The 16,936-nt window shown below is 47.3% G+C and overlaps 7 protein-coding genes across 7 annotated transcripts; 3 read left to right on the forward strand and 4 right to left on the reverse strand.

Annotated features, from left to right (window-relative positions):
- Positions 1–139: 139 nt before the first annotated feature.
- E1B28_004006 (uncharacterized protein) lies at positions 140–2,284 on the reverse strand. Its single transcript, XM_043148458.1, has 3 exons — positions 1,701–2,284; positions 1,476–1,643; positions 140–1,420 (listed from the first exon to the last, which is right to left on the reverse strand). Exon 3 carries the CDS (start codon positions 1,375–1,377, stop codon positions 205–207), a length of 1,173 nt encoding a protein of 390 aa, XP_043013057.1. The 5' UTR covers positions 1,378–1,420; positions 1,476–1,643; positions 1,701–2,284; the 3' UTR covers positions 140–204.
- A 515-nt stretch (positions 2,285–2,799) lies between these two features.
- Positions 2,800–5,618, reverse strand: E1B28_004007 (uncharacterized protein; the record flags this gene model as incomplete). The annotated part of the gene is made up of 19 exons (XM_043148459.1): positions 2,800–2,993; positions 3,052–3,092; positions 3,151–3,209; positions 3,269–3,422; positions 3,477–3,540; positions 3,602–3,672; positions 3,739–3,794; positions 3,864–4,018; positions 4,078–4,387; positions 4,444–4,491; positions 4,547–4,593; positions 4,645–4,685; positions 4,736–4,947; positions 5,000–5,028; positions 5,078–5,167; positions 5,226–5,255; positions 5,311–5,324; positions 5,392–5,415; positions 5,473–5,618. 19 exons carry the CDS (start codon positions 5,616–5,618, stop codon positions 2,800–2,802), a joined length of 1,785 nt encoding a protein of 594 aa, XP_043013058.1.
- Positions 5,619–7,606: 1,988 nt separating this feature from the next.
- On the forward strand, positions 7,607–8,978 carry E1B28_004008 (uncharacterized protein; the record flags this gene model as incomplete). The annotated part of the gene is made up of 5 exons (XM_043148460.1): positions 7,607–7,699; positions 7,762–7,889; positions 7,940–8,051; positions 8,101–8,428; positions 8,476–8,978. 5 exons carry the CDS (start codon positions 7,607–7,609, stop codon positions 8,976–8,978), a joined length of 1,164 nt encoding a protein of 387 aa, XP_043013059.1.
- Positions 8,979–9,105: 127 nt separating this feature from the next.
- E1B28_004009 (uncharacterized protein) lies at positions 9,106–9,948 on the forward strand (the record flags this gene model as incomplete). Its single annotated transcript, XM_043148461.1, has 4 exons — positions 9,106–9,143; positions 9,191–9,405; positions 9,463–9,575; positions 9,637–9,948. The coding sequence occupies 4 exons, from the start codon at positions 9,106–9,108 to the stop codon at positions 9,946–9,948; spliced, it is 678 nt and encodes a 225-aa protein (XP_043013060.1).
- A 390-nt stretch (positions 9,949–10,338) lies between these two features.
- E1B28_004010 (uncharacterized protein) lies at positions 10,339–10,984 on the forward strand (the record flags this gene model as incomplete). Its single annotated transcript, XM_043148462.1, has 4 exons — positions 10,339–10,384; positions 10,438–10,643; positions 10,703–10,773; positions 10,822–10,984. 4 exons carry the CDS (start codon positions 10,339–10,341, stop codon positions 10,982–10,984), a joined length of 486 nt encoding a protein of 161 aa, XP_043013061.1.
- Positions 10,985–10,990: 6 nt separating this feature from the next.
- Positions 10,991–12,371, reverse strand: E1B28_004011 (uncharacterized protein; the record flags this gene model as incomplete). Its single annotated transcript, XM_043148463.1, has 2 exons — positions 10,991–11,293; positions 11,346–12,371. 2 exons carry the CDS (start codon positions 12,369–12,371, stop codon positions 10,991–10,993), a joined length of 1,329 nt encoding a protein of 442 aa, XP_043013062.1.
- A 333-nt stretch (positions 12,372–12,704) lies between these two features.
- Positions 12,705–15,200, reverse strand: E1B28_004012 (uncharacterized protein). Its single transcript, XM_043148464.1, has 10 exons — positions 15,127–15,200; positions 14,888–15,067; positions 14,651–14,816; positions 14,466–14,593; positions 14,368–14,405; positions 13,956–14,308; positions 13,822–13,895; positions 13,352–13,760; positions 13,067–13,287; positions 12,705–13,010 (listed from the first exon to the last, which is right to left on the reverse strand). Exons 1-10 carry the CDS (start codon positions 15,133–15,135, stop codon positions 12,867–12,869), a joined length of 1,722 nt encoding a protein of 573 aa, XP_043013063.1. The 5' UTR covers positions 15,136–15,200; the 3' UTR covers positions 12,705–12,866.
- Positions 15,201–16,936: the final 1,736 nt, after the last annotated feature.

Below are 16,936 nucleotides of genomic sequence, written 5' to 3' on the forward strand. Positions count from 1 at the left end.
TGTCTCGGTTGTACCTAAAACTACATGTAAGACATATTTACTTATACTTTAGGTCCTTTGGGGTCGACAAGGGCAAGGGACGCAACTCGATACCATACAATTCCCTCAACGAACGTGAACGTTTGTAAGAATCCAAGACGCGCTGGTTTACAAGAAAAAAATTATACAAGTTACATACAGAAAACCAAAAGAGAAATGGAAACATTATTTGAACTCGCGGTCCCAAATATTATTCACAATCTTCGACACCATGTTGACCTTCTCCTCGACACGCTTCCTCTCCTCTGCGTCCTTGATTTTCAGGAGGATACCGCGAGCAACAAAGGCATCAGGGTGCCAGAATTTCCTCGATTGATTTATAATCGCCGTTCTGAGGGCGCGATAGGTCGTCGAGGAGATACGCTTGGAGAAAAAGTCTTTGGCCGCTTCTTCGGTAACATCACTGGGTTTGACATAGTGATGGTCAACGAGTACTGGCCACGGGAAGCTCTGGAAGACCAAAGGTTTCAAGTTGAAAGACCGAATGTCTTTGTTAAAGGCGTTGAGGGTGGTATAGTAATGATTGACCGCAGCTTGAGCAGTTTGAGTGCGGGTGCGGGTACGGGTCGAGCTCGATATGTTGTCAATGTTGGCAGCGGTAGAAAACCTTTCCGACTGGCGGGGCCGTTCCTGTTGTGCACGACGTGCTTCTTCCGCTCGAGCTTCCCGAGCTTTGCGTTCTTGCTCCTCTCGTTCTTGTTTCTCTTTCTCCGCTTTTCTTTCCTGTTCTCGGTGCCGCCGGTAGCTTTCCTCGTAGGATTGGTGAAATCCATATCTCGACGAGGATTGAGAATGCGTGTGAGTGTAAGATTCACAGTCCGGAGAGTAAGGTGTGCTTCGAGTGTAAGAGGACGATTTCTGTGAACTCTCCTTGTACTGTGAGTCTGATCGCCACTCCTGGGAAAACCCTTGGCTTCGAGACGACGACGGCTTCTGCGAGGACGACTTAGATCGTCCGCCGTTTATCCACTTGTCCCTCTCCGTTACAACGCCCAAAAAGATCTCCTTCAGCTCCTCGTATGTCGCATCACGAACTTCAACACCCTGTTTGGAATCCGATTCTGGAAGGCTCCAAGTGGGAGGCGCTTGAGCGCGGTGGAGATGACAGTAATGGAACTCTCCAGCTGCAACTCTGTTATTGCAGAGTCTAGAGTTGTCTTTGATCAAGCCTATGCAGCACCGCTGCTTAGCGTGCGGCCCAATGTCATCTAAGGTATCATAGTCGGCGAGCAGCCAGCGGGATTGTCCTGTATGATGATAACAGAAGCGACTGCCCCGCGATTCCTTGCCACATCGTGTCCATTCTGAAGTGACTCCCGAGCAAGATCCCCGCGGCATGATTGCGCGTTCGATGAGGCTGGAGAGCAAAGGAGAGCGATGCCTTTGGGTATCGCGTGAGGACTTGTTCTTGTTTCTAGATATAATTCGGGACTGACCTTCGCTAGCGTAGCACAGAAATACAACCCGACGCGAGCAAGATAACTTAGAAGTAGATGTGTTATGGCGGTGGGTGATGGCAAAAAGAAAGAAGAGGTGTCCTTGTACTCGAGTGGCACATCACCCTGGGCCTCAGGTGATTCGGGGAGCCCTTTCCCTCTTCTTCCCTAAAGCGGCCGTTCGTACTTAATTTCCTGTCCAACAGAACAAAGAAGTTGCCTCACCTCCAGATTACAACCGGCCTTGAGTTGCCAAAATAGTACCTTATGCATCCGTGATTTGCACTTCAGGACCAGGCCGCCGTGAGACCGCGATACTAGGCAACGATGTCCATATGTTCCATCTTCACGGAGTGGTGAGTGCTTGAGTCTTCACATACCGACTTGTGATGATCGGTATTCAAAGTGGAACAATCCATCCTGTATCAAAAGAACCCGGCTTTTTGGATCCCCTCGAATCTAGAAGATGCTCATGTTCAACACATACGTCGCCGTCGTATTGTCATGTCCGAGGGAAGATGGCACTATTCGAAAAAGACAGCAATACCGAGAAGAAGCTTTGATCCACGGGGCTTGGACATAAATTTGACGTTGCGTTGATTGTTCAGCTATTGAGAGGCTGAAATGGATATGGTTTGCGAGTCGAGATGTTAATTAATCACCGTTCTCCCCTAGGCCCTAATCTACTGTTGGGCATCGCATGATGTTGTAGATTGTGGAGGTAGACTGTAGATGATAATGCCAGAGGATCCGGAGGTCAGGCCGGTGCCGAACTATGTACACGAAACCGACCTTCTACTAGTAGGCGCCCCATCGAAAGTAGCTTTTTTTTTTTTTTTTTTTGTTTCTATATATAGTTTAACGTGGTACAAGTAGACTAGTACTAAGACGCACGGGCGCGCTCGGCGCCAGTGTTCCTCTGGGTTGTGTTGTTCGTTGCCTCTGGCGGCATCGTCACCGATTTTTTGTATAGCTTGTGTGTGGAGATTTTGTCGTAAGTTCTTGTTGTTGTGTTGAGTGCCTTCCAAATTCCCGGCCACCCTTCGTCGCTTCGCACCGAGGTGCTAGAATTTCATAGTCCATATCCCATATCCCATGTCTCATAACCGTAAATCGAAAGTAGCTTCTACTTTACAACTTCGAGAACGACACATGTTCACCTGGTATATTTTGCTCGGGGATTCAGGCTGAGTCTCGAACAGCTTGCCGAACTAAGTTGTAACTATCTAGAAAAGCCAAGTCTAGATTGATTCTAACATTTTTTACACTAAATCGTAAAAAACTACGTGATTGCATATGGTCGTCAATCGTGAAGTTTACCTTGTCATACGGGTGGCAACTTCTCAATTTCGCGCCTCCCCGACCGGTCAGGGTCTTCCAATTCCTCCTGGTTCTTTTCTTCCGACTCAACTGCCGAGATTCCGGGGATCTCGATAGCAGTTGTGTCCTCACTTGCAGGCTGTTGTTCCCTGGCGTGCATCACGTTCCTCTTCAAGGAATAAGAGCGAAGGAATAGGGCTGTTGATCGTCAGTCTCATAAAGGGAGAACCAATCACGAAAACACGAGGGCACTTACATACGAGGAAGGCGAAAAACAGCACTGGTGTGCAAACAATCCTAATTGGACCACAAGTTAGAAAACCCAAACATGATCTGCAGACGAGAACAAACGGACCACATCAACGAGACGCTCCGGGTATATGCATGTAATACTTCTTGCCTCAATCCAGCAGGCTATCCCATGATTCCAAACGTGAGCTTTCCGATTCACTGGTAGCACAAAAACGACGTACCTCGATGAACACCAAATCTCTCAGTTGATTCGTCAATTCACTAATTGTCTTGCCTGTGGTGTCATAGCCGGGCGCATCTTGAGGCAGTCGTTTGCGTAATGTGTTGGCAAAGATCACGTTTCCTACGCTCAACCCGATGGATCCACATAAGTTTCTGCATACTAAAAATGAACACGGAACGATTTAGAACATTGACCGGTATACAGACCTGAATAAAAGGAATGCAGTCGTAGAGGTTGCCATTTCAGATAATGGCATACATGCTTGAAGGGCTGGATATAAGGGGGAGAGGTTAGCACTTAATCTCAGTGGGAGCCGTCAGGAATAACTGACCTATTGTGGGAATTTGAAACATACATCCGGTCCCCATTGCGGCTACGAGTAGATACACTACCTTTTCTGCCCTACAGAAAAAGAATGTTGCTGATCTGAGAATGTGAAGTCGAACGCAGGGGAGTATTTACACTCACCGACTCGATGATTCGTCCAATCTGATCATAAGCCCATAACCCAATGTCATCACGGCCTGTTTTCCAGAAAGAGGAAAAAACCATTATCACGATAATCCATAGGTCAACATCGGAGTTCAACGCACCAGTCCTCCCCAAATAAGAGGGCGGTATTTCCCAAATTTTGACATGAGGATTCCGCTCAAAAGTGCCACGAGAGAACTGACGAGTGATAAAGGAAGCATATCAATGCCCGAACCGATCGCTGAGCTTCCGAGGATCTGGAAGTAGGTGGGAAGGACTGATGACCCGTATTGAGTATGAGTATGAAGAAAACTACCGGTTTGATAAAATACCCACAGTACGTAGCCATCATGAATGAAAACATGTGAAGTCCTCCTGCGATTATCACAGCCGCAGTCGTCCTTGTTTTGAACAACCTCGTTGGAATGATTGGCGCCCGTTTTGTGTAGAATTCATTAACACAACCAAGGACAAGGAGAACGACGGCGACGACGACGAGTACATAAGCTTGAGGGGCGGCCCAGTCATGTTCACCAAATTGAAATCCAATGAGGAGAGTAACAACACCGAACATGAAAAGAGCAAGACCTAGGAAATCAAACTCGCGGATGTTGGCTCGTAAGGATTTCCTTGGCTTTGGATTGAGCTAACCAGTTTTGAGAATTAGAAGAGTAGCCGGAGAAGAAATACTGGGAGCCGTACTTTGAGAAAGAATACAAGGACTGCCGATACACCACCGGTCGGAAGATTCTGTGAATTGCAAACGGGTGAGTACTAGGAGAGGAGGAGTAGGAATAAAACCGACAATCCAAAACGCCCAGCGCCAGGAAACATGATCGGTGAGTGCACCACCTAACATAAGTGAGTTGACGTTGTTATCGACCAATAACAAAAACAGCAGACCGATTAATGGTCCCAGGACCGACGCAATACCCCAGACTGCACTGTCAGGACTCTTGTAAGAAGGTAAGGAAGTCTGAGTCAGTTCACCTACCCATTGAGTCCGGCGTACTTGGGTCTATCCTCCAACGTGACTATATCACCGATAGTTATCAACGAGAGCTGAATGATTCCACCTCCGCCTATGCCTTGCACAGCTCGACTTATAATGAACATAATAAAGGACTGGCTCGCTCCGCATAGCGCGGAGCCGATGATGAATATCCCGATCACAAAGAAGATTAGAGGTTTTCGGCCAACGACATCCTGCGGAGAAATGGAGTGAGACGCTCGGGAGCACAGAAATAGGTGTTCTTACCGAGAGCTTTCCATAAAGAGGAGTAAAGCCTTCTAGAAGTGAGTGGATACAACAACGTTCGGGGAAGAAGTGACTCACAAGCAGAGGTAAGCAAGTATGCTGTTCCTGCCCATGAATAAGCGTCACCTCCGCCTAAATCACGTATGATGGTTGGAAGAGCGGTAGAAACTGTGAAGTGAGGAGGAGACATGAGTATGTATGTCCAACGCCTGCTCAATGGACGAACCGATTGTCTGATCCATGGCGGCAAGAAACACTACGAGAACCGGCTCAAAAGTTAATAATTATCTCCGAGGGAAAGGATTTCTCACCCGAAAGCATCAAGCTGCTCGTGATCAAGAAGCGTATTTATTAGCCACTGAAGTTCATTGGCATATAAACCGATACGATACCCAGTGAATACGACAGGATAGTTGCTGGAAGTAATGTTCATGAACTATGCCTCCACAATCACGCCATCAAATGATGCTCACTTTTTAGGGAGCATCTGGACTTCAAGATCACGCCAATGAGTACCAGCCTGGGTCTTGGAAGGGGTTTGCATATTCTGGTTTGCATCCTCGTTGGTATGGACGACTTCAATTTCGCCATTGCTTGAGCCATTGTCGGTTGAAACCATGTTAAGAGGTCGTCGTCCAGTGGGAGAAGGGAAGGGAGACAAAGGGAGGCGGCGTCTTTTCCTTGTGGATAGTTATATATATATACTGTACCTGATGCATGTTCCGGTAAAATCAGTAACTTTACCAGTACGGATTCCGTGTGACTCACGAAAGAAAAAAAGAAGTAATCTTGCCTGCCGCCGTAAAGTATACATTTTTGCTGCCTCGTCAAGTCGCCTCTCTTGATGCCAAAAATGTGACGGAGAGAGCTTATTGTTCGTCCAGTGTTGAACATGCTTTCTAGGTTTCCTAAAAGTACCTCAGTAAACATGTATACTTGTAGGAGTTTGACCTACCTTCGATCCTTCATTCCTCTGCAAGGAAATAGATACTCTCTTCACACGAGTTTTACGCAAGAATAACCTCCACTTATTATACTCCCTTGCTCGAGGCATAGGACTCTTACCGAAGCCCTTAGTTAGCCCTAAAATGTTGGCACGTGCACGTCAATGCATCTCGGGTTCCCACGGAATCGCAATCCAACCACCTTGCAACCACCATGGCTCCGAAATCGTTCTTCAAGAACTGGTATGCCACTGAGGTCGGTAACACTGCCAATGAATATGCAAAAAACGACTTATGTTTGTTTTCACGCAGGCTATTCCCATGTACGACTCTCCAGATTCTTTACTGTCCGACACTTATTTTTGGATTTTCTGGGCACAGCTATGTAGTCGTTGGAGGAACTCTCTGTGGTGCTAGTTGGTATTTATACCGATTGAGTATGGGATCCACGAGTGAGTTATGAATCAAGATATCAGGAGAAGCTGACTCACGTCTCTCCCCAACCCCAAGTTCAATGGACCAAAGACAACCCCACGCCTTGGAACACTATCAAGCCCAACCAAAGCACCAAGATCATGACCGTCAATCACAAATCCGATGGGAGGTGCGTTCTTGTTATCCCTCGATGTCCCATGGTCCTTAGTGAAATACCTCATTCCAGCTGGTCGAGGGATAAACTATAAAAGTATATCATTTGTTGGTCCTTAACCCTATGGGTGTTGGGTATAGTGATTAGACAACTCGTATCGAAATGCGGTCAATTAAATGGCGGTCTTAACCCATCTTTGCGATAACTTACCTCCGTTTACATTGTGTTAGTGAAAGTTAGATGCATTGGCATCTTTAAAGGCGAGTGTTCAATCATTATTTGAAGCTAGCTGCAGGGAGATCCCATTTTTGTGGAGGTGGAATTGAAGATGGTTGATGATTGACTCAAGGCAGGACCCTCGAGACCATTTGATTTCCTGTTGAACAGCCTAGTCGTCGATGTCTGAGCTCTAGGCCCACCTTTCTCCCTAACAGATGCGACGGGACGGGATACAATAGCTGCATTACTCCTGTCAGCAATATCATGGCCGACCCGCCGGTCGAAAGGTTCTGGATCTCGAAAGACCGAGAGCTAGTCGACGGCCACCACTTAAAAGGTTGCCGAGTCTCGCTTTTGAATTCCCATCGAATTTATGGCTCTCAGAGTCTACACCCTCGCGCCAACCTAAAACAAAGTACGTTATGCCCAACGCCTTCCGCAAACGATTCCGTTGAGATATTGTCTTTCTCTTTCAACCGCTTTGAACTTCGAACAGGTGAGACCTGTCCTGACATCTATTCTTTGTTACAGGACAGAACCTGGTGTCTGTACCGGACCGCCGCGGGCCTACAAGTGCTACGCCGTTAGTACTTCACTTCCGAGAAGAATCCGAAAACATTGTCATTTCGTCAATAGATGGAGACGAACCCTACACATTGGAGCAGTGTCAAGGCAAATCAGGGAACAAGAATATTATAATTACATCACTGGCCGCACATTCATGCATTCACACAGAACTACGGCTCAACGATGGTCGCGCGTAGTGGTTCCTTGATACTTGTAATTACAATGATTTCTCCATGTAATCGTCTCGGTCAATAAAGACTCGATCTTGTGATTATCTGTTGACTTTCAATGTTCTCCCCTCCACTCCCTCAATCCTTAGTCGTTCCCAACGAAATTCCACCTGAAGAACCAGACGATACACCGCTTCCGGGGTTGCCTATCGTGAGTCCATATTGAAAATTCACGATCCTTGTAACACACTGCGATGCGATCATAATACTTAGAGCGACCTCGATGGCCCACTTAACCTCCCTGGTCTGGTGTTCGGTGCAGCGACTTTTTCCAATTTTTACAACGCAGACAGTCATCTTACAAGCTTGACTCCCGTACGAACGACTCGACTTGCTCTGAGGTAGACTTCTCTCTTCGTGAATCGTTCAGTCAAACCACTGAGCCGTTTAGATATGGTATTTGCGCGTTCGATACTTCAATATACTATGGTCCCTCGGAAGTGGTCCTTGGTAATGCACTGAAAGTACTCGAGAAAGAATTCCCTAGATCGTCTTATCGATTAGTGAGTTGTTCACGGCCGCTCTTGTGTCGCTGGTTCTTAACTTTACTAGTTTACTAAGTGTGGTCGACTTGGCGGCTCCTCTTTTGACTATAGCCCAAGCGCAATCCGAAAAAGTGTCAAGAAGAGCTTAGAAAGGCTACAGACGGACTATCTCGATGTAGTATACCTGCACGACTCAGAGTTCGTTGCGAGTGAAGTGACACCAAGGAAAACGGGCCAACACGCACTTGCGTTGACGGATGAGAGAGGGGAGTATGGCTTAAGAGTGGGGGACGAAGGAGTTGTACATGGAGACGGCGATCAGAAAATTCTGGAAGCCTTTGCTGAGTTGAGGCAAATGAAAAAAGAGGGTTTGGTCAAGTATATCGGGCTTACTGGTATGTATTATCTTCGGGTCGAGTCCTCATGGTTGACGTTTCCTTAGCATATCCTGTGCCGACCCTCCTGCGACTGTCTTTACTCATTCTACATACCGCACCCTTCGAGCCCGTAGACGTGGTCATGTCGTACTCTCATCTTACCCTCCAAAACACCCTCTTTGCGGACTTTGCGTCCCAATTCCGCGAAAGAGCTCGCGTGGGTCAACTTTTAAATGCTTCCCCACTCAGCATGGGTCTTCTTTCCCAGTCTATCCCTCCCTGGCATCCAGCACCGGTTGAATTGCGCAATGCCATTGACCAGGCACGGAATGTCTCTGGAGGCGATATCGTTGATGTTTCTCTTGGTTATGCGATGAGGAAATGTGAAGAGCTCGGTATGCCTTTGGTGACGGGGCTTAGCAACACGAAGGAGGTACACGATTGTGTCAGGGTATGGAGAGAAGTGAGAGCTGGTATCGATCAAGAAGAGAGGCTGGTGAAGGAGCAGAAAATGAGAGAAATCCTGAGAGACGCGGGGGTTTTGGACTGGTCATGGTCTTCCCCGTGATTGTATTCTTTGTATACATATAAGTTCTCTTTGTATCGAGGTGGTAAGAGTCCTTGAACGTAATCTGCCAGTGCTCGGCCAGTGACGCGAGTTGCCGGAAACCCAGCTTTCACTCTCACCTACTCTCATGGCAATAGATGGTATCATCATTCTGGACAATACTGGGTTAGTTCCTAGTACCGAGCCGTCTGACGACGACTAATTAGCTACAGGCGACCCATTATTCAGTCCGGATTCCGTTCCAAATCACCCGCATACTCTCTCCTTCACATCGATGCCCTCAATAACGAACTCCAGAAACACTCAAATCCCTCTCGAATTGATCCTGTATTATATGTTCCACCGTTCCAGTCAACAGATACGGCCAGTGCCTGCTGTCATGTGTCTCATAGCGATGTATACATTCTTTGTCCTGTGAGCGGAGATGGTGAGCATCTTTTCGCCCTCTCGATTGGCTCGGACGCTCACTTTTACAAACTCCAAGTCGACCCTCTCGTCGCCTTTGCATTCATACAAACATTTATCGATATCCTCCGAGAGTATTTTGGCTCAGTCTCTGCAGAAGTAATCAAGGAAAACTTTGACGTGGTGTATCAGGTTCGTCATCTATGACTTTTCTTCGTTGACCTGTTCATCTCCAACTATTTTGACTAAGTAGCTGTTTGAAGAAACCCTGGATGCTGGCGGTCACCCTTTAACAACATATTCGAATGCGCTGCGTGATATCGTGACCCCACCTTCACTCCTCAACAAATTGCTCGCTAGTGTTGCAGGTCCAAACATTCATTCGACTCTGAACGCTGCCCCAGGAACTGGTCCATTTTCGTCGCCTATCCCGTGGAGAAAGACTGGAGTCAGGCATGTCAATAACGAGATATATTTTGATATGGTCGAAGAACTTAGAGGCATCGTGAACAAGTGTGAACCTTTGTGTCCCTCATTCTGCGCTTGGGGTGTATTGGAAGCTTGACAAAACCAATTATGCAGGCATGGTACTACAGTCACCAGCTCAGTGACGGGAAAGATAGAAGCCAACTCGAAACTGTCTGGTAAATATGATCATGATCCACTCGAGACTCAAAATTGAAGTGGCCTTTTTTGTCTCAGGCACACCAGATTGTTTATTAGCATTTGCTAATCCTAACGTCCTTGCGGATTGTGCCTTTCACCCTTGCGTTCGGTGGTGATAGTCCTATCCAGTTCCCCACTCTTCATACTCACGGATGGGTTATCTAGTCTCAAACGATGGGCTCGGGAGCAGGTCCTCTCTTTTGTTCCCCCAGACGGTCGCTTTACAGTTGCGGACTATCGTTACAGAGGTCCCACCGCGCCAGTTACGTCGACTTCGCCTAATGTCCCTATGCCGTGTCTCATCAAGACCGCTGTGGACCTGGACACTTCAGGAGGTATTAATGATATTTTTACCAAGTCAGACTTGCCTCTGATGACTTGGATTCAGGGTCATTTGAGGTCAAGTTCACTTCTCGCATGTCTACTCATACCCTCGAGAGGGTTGTCATTGAAATGAGGCTTGGAGAAGGAGCAAGCGGCATCAAATGCATAGTTTCGAGAGGCTCAGGTGGTGCAGGATTTGGAAACGTTATGGGAGGTAGAGGTAGTCCTGGTGGCAGTGGTGCATCGTGGGCGTTCGATTCGAAGAAAATGGTGCGATTTTGTATCATTTCTCGACTTGTTTCTGAGTTACTCAAATTGCATCGATTCAGACCTTGAAGTGGGAAATATCCGCCGTACCTCCTGCAAGCACCTGGTCTATGCAAGGCTCATTTACAACACCGTATGTGTAAAACCACCGGACCAATCCATAATTGACATTATTCCACAGACGCGCCCCTCGCCCGTCACGGGCGATACGAGTCCGCTTCCAGGTTCCATCTCACACATTTTCTGCACTCAAAGTCGATCAGTTGAAAATTATAGGGGAAAATTATAAACCATACAAAGGTGTCCGCGGCCGTTCGTCTGTGGACGTAGAATGGAGATGGTAGCTAAAACTACACTTTAGTCTCTCCCCTGTTCAACAATTCCACAATCGGTTCAGAATCCGAACTTTGTCTGCGAGTGACTTCCCATGTATTCCAGTGACTGGAAAACCCTTCGTGAGACAGTATGCTAATGGTAGACAAAAATTTGATGCTCTCTGCGAATGTTTTAGCTGTTCCTATCTGAAGGGCTCTACGGTCTGTACGGGGTCGTTCAGCGAAGGTACGATTGAATGTGGGGTGTTCAGGGAAATCCAGATTCAAAAAAAGGTCTTTCAGACGCGTTGACGATGCAAGATGATGCGTCAAAGGAGGCTAGGAGGACACGTCAGGTTATCATTTCGTTTCGAATGAAGATTTTACTTACCACCGGATCCTCATCATCGTTAGTCCTCGCGAGCGGCCTATATCGATGAATTTCCAAGAGGGACACTGTCGGGAGAGCCCTCATAAGACGAGCCATTAACGTCTCTTCGCCCACTCGATCCAAAGTGTCACCAACCGTGTACGATATCTTGAGTATTTCTAGCCGAGGCAGATTCAAGTGTTGGAAGACGGCAGATAACTCTGACGCACTGGGGATAGTCGTGCGCACGCACTTGTCGGAGGCTCCATACATCCCTGGAATTGGGTACGCTCGGAGATCTAATTCAGCCAGGCTTTCGGGCAAGAGCTGGTAAACCAAGTCATTCGCGACTGGGGTAGACATTGAGAGTGTGTGTAGCTCGTGAACAGCCGATCTCCCAAGGCAGGGGTGTACTCCCGAAGCGAAGATGGAACGAGTTGATACGTCTGACGGTGCTGCTGCCAGATAAAGCCTCAACTCCTGAAGGCGAGGTGCCCATCCTTCGAAAAATCCCTGCCAACATTGTGCCATAGGTGACAGATGCCCCTGAACACAGAATTCCCGCAGTTTCGGAAACATTGTAGATGAACCCGAGTTGTTAGCTACATCGTATATCACTCGTGAGGCGAGTTCCGCAGGGAGTTCAAGTACCTCCAATGCGGGTCTGAATAATTCAACGAGCACGACAAGGTTTGACACTTCCACCGCTCCTTGAACGGTATCCCGCCTTCCATAGGATCTGGAACCAAGAGGAAAACAGTCCGTGAAAGGGGCACGATAGATGAATGTGCGTATCTTGGGCGAACTAGTCTTTAAGTCGGCTTTTGTAAATACCTCCGTGGGAACCCGCCAGGTCGAGTCGCAAATCTCGAGGGTGTGAATTTCGGGAAGGGCAAGAATCACAGACAAGAGTGACGACCAGGCACCAAAAAATAAGGCGTTGGTCAACTTGAATGTGTGTAGGAATGGCATACAAGGCAGTATTTTTGGAAGACAGTCCGTGAGCTGTTCTGGAGGACCTACCCCGTCTAATGAGTACAGGTCCATGGCGGACAAGCTGAGTTCGAATATCCTGGGTATCAAGTCCTCTCAAAATGGGAACCATGTGCAGGAGGCATGTCAAGACGACTTACAGAACGTATGAACAGTGCGGGTGAGGAACTAGCTGTTTGCACATCCCCACTCCCCACACCTGTTTGAAAGTGCGAAACAGAACGGGAAGGCATATCGCGCGAAGTGAGCGGCAGGTTAAAGACAGGGCCCGCAGGTCCTTCAGAAAGAGATGTTTTGGGTTGGTAATTCTCAAAACGTCCAGGATGAATATGACAATATCTCCATGTGATCCGTTCAACTTAGCCATGGACGTCGAGGATGCTGTAATGGTAGTTACTGTTGTAACAACTCGTTCGATTTAAGGAAAGAGGGCACGCATCCAGCGCATGCCATTTGACCAGGGACCGAATTATTTATACAAAAATTTCTTCGAATCTCCTACAGATACATGAGTAATAGACGTAATGTAGCAGCACTCAACCAAACTTCTCATCTCGTACGGATGATACCAGCATTGATCAGTTTCTGGATTTTCCCTCTGACTATCGGGTTCTTCATATGGTCCTGTAATGCAGCAGGGTTCGATTGCGCCTGTTGCAGTATTTGCTGCATGACAGGGTCACTCATGATTCCCTGGACAGATGAAATGATCAGCTGACTGATATTGTTTCCTACACTTTCACACTTACCGCCACTTCGGGATCTCTCATTGCTCTTTCAAGCGTCTGTTCCTGAGTTTCTTCCCCACGCTCCTTGTATAGATCCATCTGGATCTTGTATTCAAGTTGCTGTATTTCTTTGGCATTTTTACCGTCCGTGTCGTGTGCAGTAGCTTCTTGTATAGTTTCCAGGGCTTTCGTGTGCTCCTTCATCACAAGGAGGATGTTTACCTTGCGGATATAGGCTTTGACTGTCATGACGAAAGCCAGGTTATCACAATAATGATCACCTCGTTAGAGAATTTGCAAACTCACCGAAGTTCGGATCGACCTCGATCGCCTTGTTCACGTCTTTCAATGCCTCTGGTAGGGCGGCAAGTTTCGTGTAAGCTGCGGCTCGGTTGTTGTATCCTCGAGCATCGGCGGGATCTCGCTTAACACTCTCCGTATAAGATTTCACTGCAGCAACGAAATCTCCTGCTTTGAACTGCTCGTTACCTTCTTCACGAGCAACAGCACTCTTCGCGGGATCGATATAGGCTTGACGATCCGCTTCAACCTTGATCTTTTCGGCATCACGAAGTTTGTTGAGTACATCCGGCGTCCGGTGTTCAGTCAGCGATTTTTCGAAGGATTTAATAGCGTTGGTGAGATCGCCCTTCTTCTGATAAGCAGATCCAATACGGCCGTACGCTTTAGCGACGAGCTTGTAATCGGCACGAATCTATAGCAAGAGAATATTAGCCCCCAAGGTCACGAGAAGACTTTCTTCGCATGTATCTCACCTCGCGTCCTTCGTCAACGGCCTTCTGACATACTTCAATCGCTTTATCATATTCACCTTTCTCGAAATGCGCAGCTAATAAAGGAAAAAGTCTAAACCCCGTGAACACGCTTCAGCGTAGAGAGAGAGACTCACCTGCAAGGTTGGTGAGAAATGTGATATCTTTCGGCCATGTGTCCCAAGCCTTTTGATATGCATTAATGGCTTCATCAAATTCTCTTTTCTTGTAAGCTTCGGTTCCCGACTTCTTCAGGTCCTCTGCTTCCTTCTTCGCCTTGGCATCATCTCCACCGACCTCCTCCATCTCAACATCTTCAGTGGGAGGAGGCGCGGGCTTGGATGTGGAAGGGGAAGGTTGGGGTTCTGGAGGGGGTGGGGATGAAGGTTGAGGAGATTCGTTCCCTGAACCTTCCGGACGAGTGGTAGCGGAGAGGTCAACACCCATTAGAACGCCCATCGCTTCGATCATTCTCGGGTCCTCAAACAAACTTAGTGCGTGAAACTAATTAGAGAGGTAGATGAATTGCATAAGACGTGTTTGACTTACTTGCCCGTCAGACCAGGGCTTTGCTGTGCTAGTCTTATCTAGAGCAGCTCCTGAGTATTTGTGGAGGCAAAAAATTGATGAAAGAAAATACACTGCACCTTTTGGACGAATGAGGGGTCGGCCATGTACTTTGAGGTTCGAGGATTCGATGCGAGTTTCCCGAGTGTATTGGGATCCGAGAAGAGATTACCGAAAGGGTTGGCGTCAGCCCCTCTAGCCTCAGAAGCTAAACGATTCGACGATCAGCGAAAAGTGGGACGCTAAGCTACAGTATAAAAATTACCTTGAGCGTCCATAACTTCTTGCAAACCTTTGCGTAACGCCGGGCTGTCCTCGATTTTCAATCCGGCATTGTACGCTTCGATGGCTTCATCATATTTGCGAGCGCCATGGAGGGCGGCACCTTTTCGTGCATATCCTTTTGACCATTGCGGGTTCACCTCGATACACTAAATTACAGGTCGATGGGATTAGAAACAAAAGAAGGAACAACTTGACATGAAAAAATGTCGCCGCTCACCTGCTCTGCATCTTTTAATGCTGATGTCCACACCTTCTTTCCCGCATAAGAGGCACTTCGATTCGAGTACAAAACATGATTTTTGGGATCAATCGCGATTGCCTGGGTGAAAAGATCGATCGCTTTATCCCAGTCTTTGGCTGCGAAAGCCTTGTTTCCTTGGTCTTTCAGAGCATTGGCCTAGCGTTGCTGACTGGATGAGCATGGATACCTTTCAGGAGATGTGGGGGTATACGCACGTCAGCCATCGTTTCGAGGATGTGAGAGAGGAGCGGTAAAGTTTGCTCTGCAGTTTATACCGATATGCCTGGTCCTTCTAGAAGATACCATACGGTTCTAGGCGAATCTCGGTCACAAGACTGTCACACGACGCGTCGACCGCGTTTGAATTGCTACTACCACCCCTCTACCACCACAGTCGTTCATTCCCTTTCTCAACAATTGCAAATCGTTTCACACCGGAGAATCATATTCAGAAGTTCCATTAAACAAAGCTTAATCTATCATATTGCCGATTGAAACGGTTATGACAAGGGTGCATTTACACCCTTCTTGCATCCTTCTTACCATTTTCTTCTATTTTTGAGTTCAGATAGAGCTTCAAGAGACATTCAAGTCAGAAGGTGGAAAGGAAACTAGCATTCCCCGCTGGATTAAGGTCATCGACGTGGAATAAATTTGATCGGGCTAAAAAGCTCTGTCACTTAGTCTACTCTTTCAAAGTTGACCGTAGAGGTCGTGACGATATGGCGTCGTCCAAGGCAGGGCGGAACAGCTAGGATGTCATTCATTTCAAGTGCTGACCTCTACTTCCTTGCAGTATTCTTGGCCTCTCGTACGATGATTGCCGACCGGGAGTGTTCAGCAATCAGTTAGGTTAGAAGTCAATTGGAAGGTAAGTAAGGAAGCGAACCTAACGTTTTAATCCTCTCTTATGTTGACTTTCCATAGGTCATGTTCTATGCCTGGCCGGCAGAGAACGCCGTTAAACATAGTTCTTCTACTTCAAACCTTCTGTCTTCCTAAATGACATCCGACCAATACGTGAGCTAGCCACGCTATTTTCAGCCAAGTTACTCACGATTGTGTAAGAAAGTTCTCCGTTTTCCATGAACGGCCTGTGAGTCAGACCTCGACACTTCAGAAGTTTTTGCCACCATTGATCAAGCAATCGTAACTTTGGGACTTCACAAGTTTACGTCGGAAGAGTAAGCTTTTGCTTTTGGTGTCCAAGTATTCTTCACTGGCAATTCTTCACTGGCAGTTAATATTCCGAATGCTACAATATGTGCTTTCACTATAGTGGTCATCGTCTTCCAGGAGTCAGGTATTCAGCCACCGGTATATACCTGTGTACCTGCGCCGGGACGGACGGTTCAAGAGGAGCTTACTTTCTATTGTAGAAGGGTTTCTGTAAGTACATGATGTTAACGTGATATATGCCTCAGCTCAAACAAAAGCAGAGCGTCCCGCATCGTTGCCAGAGTTCACTAACCCTTACACAGTATTCCGCAACAGGTCCAAGGCGACTTTTCTAACGTCCACGCGTACCTGTACACCGCGGACGACCCACGTTAGGTGTGGTAAAAAAATTTCGCAAGATCTCTCTTTCAATACTGACCACCTACTTTTTGCATGTAGACTCCGTTTCACACGGGAGGACGTAACGATACGCAAGTACTCAGGTGCTTGTTACCGCTGCCATGCAAAGCTGATGGATTACTCACGTGTATCTCAGGCCGACGTATCGCATTGGCCCCAGCCATTGTTCCTACATTCTATTTCTACGCCAGCTTCGGAGAGTCGAGCTACTACCCAGTAACATCACGCTCATCCGGAAGATTCTGCCACCGTGGAATGATGAACGAAGTTCCCGGTGGAACTCCTTCGGAGCCTTTACAGGAAATCTAAATGTGTACCACCTAATTTGAATTTCTGATTTGTTCTAGTCGAAAAACCCGGTTGGACACAGTGGAAGATAATATTCATGACAGGTTGTACCGACATCCCGAGTCGGGCCAGATGGCCATGTTGAAACTTGACCTTGAT

The sequence above is a fragment of the Marasmius oreades genome, chromosome 2 (assembly GCF_018924745.1).
Source record: "Marasmius oreades isolate 03SP1 chromosome 2, whole genome shotgun sequence".
Taxonomy (NCBI): Eukaryota; Fungi; Basidiomycota; class Agaricomycetes; order Agaricales; family Marasmiaceae; genus Marasmius; species Marasmius oreades.